The sequence below is a fragment of the Jatropha curcas genome, chromosome 1 (genome assembly GCF_041381405.1).
Source record: "Jatropha curcas cultivar XTBG-Jc1 chromosome 1, XTBG_Jcur_1.0, whole genome shotgun sequence".
NCBI lineage: Eukaryota > Viridiplantae > Streptophyta > Magnoliopsida > Malpighiales > Euphorbiaceae > Jatropha > Jatropha curcas.
Window position 1 is genome coordinate 8,275,890 of NC_143151.1, and position 4,737 is coordinate 8,280,626.

The 4,737-nt window shown below is 32.1% G+C and overlaps 1 protein-coding gene across 1 annotated transcript; it reads left to right on the top strand.

The window, feature by feature from the left end:
• Nucleotides 1-666: 666 nt before the first annotated feature.
• Nucleotides 667-3,802, top strand: LOC105634551 (S-adenosyl-L-methionine-dependent methyltransferases superfamily protein). The gene is made up of 5 exons (XM_012217416.4): nucleotides 667-1,005; nucleotides 1,265-1,371; nucleotides 2,000-2,507; nucleotides 3,173-3,291; nucleotides 3,401-3,802. Exons 1-5 carry the CDS (start codon nucleotides 754-756, stop codon nucleotides 3,600-3,602), a joined length of 1,188 nt encoding a protein of 395 aa, XP_012072806.1. The 5' UTR covers nucleotides 667-753; the 3' UTR covers nucleotides 3,603-3,802.
• The last annotated feature ends 935 nt before the right edge of the window (nucleotides 3,803-4,737 follow it).

The window sequence follows — 4,737 nt, forward strand, 5'->3', positions numbered from 1 at the left end:
GACAATTTATAATTATTAATTAACCAAATCCTTTTTTCACCTTCACAATGTTCCCTATTCTTAAAAAAAAAAAAACAAATTATATATAAATATATGAAAGTTAATATTAAAATTATAAAAAAAATTATACTCCCTCCGTTCTTAAATATTTATTATATTTGGAAAAGTACTATTTTCTCAAATATATGTTACATTTGTAGATTGCACGTATAATAAATTATGTTTTATTATATTTACTCTTCATATATGACCAATAATAATTATTTCACTTCTTCAATAATTTTGTTGTAACTTAGACAAATTAGATGTAGTATAGTTAGTTTAATCAATAATTTATTGTAACTTAAACAAATTGAATGATTTCCTTAAAGGACGTAAAATACAAAATATAATAAGTATTTAGGAACGAGAGAGTATAGAGTAAATAATATAGATAAAAAGTTTTCTATTAGAGTGATGACATATTTATATGCATCTCTAATTATAAAATTATATAGACAAAAAAAAGATAAAATTGTATAAAATTTAATTACTAGAAAATTAGTATATATATATCATAGAAAATTAAAATATCAAAAATACTGATATCAGATCAATTTGTGAATTTAGGGATTTGGAAAATACTAAAATAGTACTTCTCTCTCAATTAAACCTTTTTTTTTTTTTTAATTTGACAAATTTAAGCTTAGAGAGGGTGCGTCGTGCGAGGGTGTGTTGTGTTGACATCGGCGGTGCTCGAGGAAGAGAAAGAAAATGGGAAAGAGAGAAAAGAAACAGAGGCACCATCAACACAGAAGCAGAGGACCTTCTTACTTTAATACAGAAGAAGAAGATGGTGATTTTGACTCCCCACAAAGCTTACCATCTTCGTCTTTCCTTGAACAAGACCCAGAGCCAGAAGAAGGTGGTTTGGATGATGAAGAAGAAGAGGAGGAGGAGAATAATGACGCAAAACCATCCATTGATAGTCCCTCAAAGTTTCTTCTTTACCAACAATCCGTACAGGTAATTAACCATTAATCAAAACTTTGTTTATTTTCCTGTTTGGTTCTGAGAAAGTTTTCTTTTACTTGGTTATTTTGGTAGAATACTTAATGAAGGAAAAACCCCAGAACCCATCAGCAAATTTTGGTTCTTGGTTTTCTATTTTGATTGTTAATAAAGTGTGGGTTATTATAATAATTAAGTGGTTTTGGTTTCTGCTTGTATAAAGTTTGTATTTTTAGGATTGTAACAGGTTTATGGAATTTTCAATTGATTGCAGTCACCCAAAGGAGACATAAGTTATTTGCAGAAGTTCTTTTTGATGTATGTTGGTGGAAGGTTGCCTCTCCATTTCCAGGAGGATTTTTGTGGAACTGCTCTTCTTAGGTGAAATACTTATCCTTCTCTGCCTTTTAACTCTCTTTTGAAGGAGGATTATTTTAGCCCATTGTATTAATCTGTAAATGCAAATCAAATAGCTTAAAGGGGTAACTGGATCATAAAATAAACTTTTCATGCGTTTTACCTTGAGATTTAGTGTTGAGTGTTGCTTAAGAATTATGCCATCTAGAACTAAATGCTAGCTGTTTGACAAAATACATTAAGGTAGTTTCAAAGTTGAGAACTGAACCATTCATAATCTAATGCTCTAATTATTTTTATAAATTTTGTGACACGTTCATGACACACATAATTATAATCTTAGATTGTGATACTGGTAAGGAAACTATTCTCTTTTGGATGGTGGCTCTTGGAATTGTGTATTGCTGCCAATGTGCTTTATTATTTCAAGGCCACTTTGCAGCTTTGCCGATATTCGTGAGAGTGTATGACACTATTCTTATATGTGCTTCAAGTTGCTATCTAATTAGCCTTACAAAATATCTCAATGCTAAGCAAAATAAGGATTTAAGAATGCTGACCAGCTTAGGTAAAGACAAGAGTCATCAAGCTGATTATTAATTACAGTGCTAAGTTTATCTTTTAATACCCGAAAGCTATATGCTTTTGACAGTACAGAATGGCTTCGAAGTGACTCAAGGCGGACTGCTGTAGGAGTGGATTTGGACCTTGAGGCACTAAATTGGTGCATGGAGAACAACATAAACAGAATTGGAGCTGATGGATATTCCCGAATATCCCTCTTTCATGGAAACATCTTGCAACCTTCTGAGGCCAAACTAGTCAGGTTTGAGCCCCAAGAACTTATAAGTAGCATTAAACTGAAAGAGCATGAAGACTATCGAGAGAGTACTGCGCTAGATTGTACTGCCCAAGCAGGCTTATCTGATTCTACTAGTGATAAGTTCTTGAAGAAAAACTTTCAGTTACCAGCAAGAGATATCGTGTGTGCTTTTAACTATAGCTGCTGTTGCCTCCATAAACGAGCAGATCTTGTTTTGTATTTCAAACATGTCCATGATGCATTGTCCAAAAAGGGTGGCATATTTGTAATGGATTTATATGGAGGAACATCATCAGAACGCAGGCTAAGGCTCCAGAGGAGATTTCCAAATTTCACGGTAATTATTTATTCTATAAATTAAGTACCACGACAAAAACAGCATTAGCAGGATACTCATAAGTGCATATTTGACGTGCATCATTTTCCTTTCTGGGCAATTCGGCTTTGGAAGACAGAAAATTCTAAGGCATTAACTCTATGAAAACCGTTCTGTAAATATTTCTACTTTAAATGGGAAGCAGATCATGAATGTAGAAATTCTCTATAGGCATATAGCAGTTTTGCTTCCTTTCAGTGTTCAGACCTGCATGATGATCATAATGGCTGCCATTAATCTAAGTTATTTATATTTGTAAGCAAAATTTGGAACTTTTCCACTCAACTATCACGCGTCCATGCAGTTGGAAGTTCCATTTTCTTTGTCCTCCTCTCTTACTGATTTCTTTTTTGATCTTTATTTTTTGGTTTAAAATGTTCTTTTGGGTAGTTTAGATGAAAAATTAGAGACAAGGACATACAATGTAGAATAAATATGGTTTAAGAATGAAGGAAATTGATATCCTGATTTGCTGTCGTAGCTGAGTTCTCTTACTAATGGTTATTAAGAAGTGCAATGATCTCATATGATTAGAATGTAGAACTAAATATTTTTTTTATTGCCAAATTGCACTTCTCAAAGTTTGTGTTTTTGTCACTATTCAACATTTCAAATCAAATGTGCAGTATATCTGGGAGCAAGCTGAATTTGACATAATTGAGCGCAAAACAAGGATTAGCCTCCATTTTCATCTTAAGCAGCAGCAGAAAAAACTTCGCCATGCATTCTCATATAGCTGGAGGCTGTAAGTCATATGTTTTTCCCATCAAATTATCCAGCTTCTAATGTTTGTTAGTATTGACATCAAGTTGCTTTGATCTAATAATTCCATTAATGAATGCTTACATATCCAGGTGGTCATTGCCAGAGATCAAAGACTGTTTAGAAGAGGCTGGATTTCAATCCATCCACTTTTGGCTTCGTCAGATGCCAGACAGTGAAGAAAATAGGAGCACAGAGGGATTTGGCGTTGGTCGAGACATAAAGTATGAGGAAGTCAGAAATTTTGAACAGGAAGATTCTTGGAATGCCTATATTGTTGCCGTTGCAAACTAAAAGTAATTCTGGCTTCATTTTTTCAAGTTAATCTTGTCATGCTATATAAATTGCTACTCTCAGTCTCAGCTAAAGGTTTTGAAATGATCACTTCGACTAGATTCTACAGAGCTGTTTTCTGCCTTTTACTCTGTACTAATCACTCGTTGGAAATCTAATTTTTTGAATGATATTTCATAATTTCAAATTTAGAGCATAAATGTGTGAATCTTCATCTTCTTTACTAAAACTGCATATGCATGCACCTCAGAGGATGGAAGGTAATTTTCCTTTTTCCTTATTTAAATTCTCTCTTAAACAACATACATATAGTGTATGGAAAACTTTACCGTTGGTGGCTAAGGTTCAAGATTCACCAGCTTCAGCAATTTTGGAGTTAAATCTTCTTCACCTTGAGATAATGAAGGCCAAGCTGACACAACAGGCATTGCGATGCGAATAGCTTTGCTTGGAGAAATAGGAGGAACATGTATCACGCGTGCAAAATCTTATATTTGTTAAGCTTAAAGCTTCTTTTGATTTGATATTGCAACAAGTGACCTTTTACTATAATTAACATGCATTCAGTACGATATATTAACGTGTATGGTAACATTACCATGGAATTGAAAAGGTTTTTTGCCCAGGATAATGCATATTTTTAGCATGTGTTGCATTTGAAACAGTTAGGTCTGGCTGTTCATAGTTGGTTTGGTTCGGTGTGGATATAATAATCGAATTAACCTTAAACTGGTGGTTGGAAAAAATTTAAAATCAAATCAAATCATCAAAAATTTCAAATCAAATAAAACCTTTGGTTGCAGTTCGGTTCAATTTGATGGTTTGAAATAAGAGAATTAAACTTCATCATTTATCTAGTGGAAAAAAAAAAAAACAAGATTATCATTACACTAAGAATGAAAAATTAATAGAAAGTGTAATAAAATACACATGATAAATAGCTATTAAAAGTGTCTAAATTAATTTTTTATATGTATATTCTTAGTATAGTATAACGGATGTTACATATTCAATAAGATAATAATTAATCAATTTATAAATATAGAATTTAAATTTAAATTTAATAACATTAGTAAAAATTATAAAAAATCATAATTTTACTCATATATAATTTGTACATATATATTAATCTAAT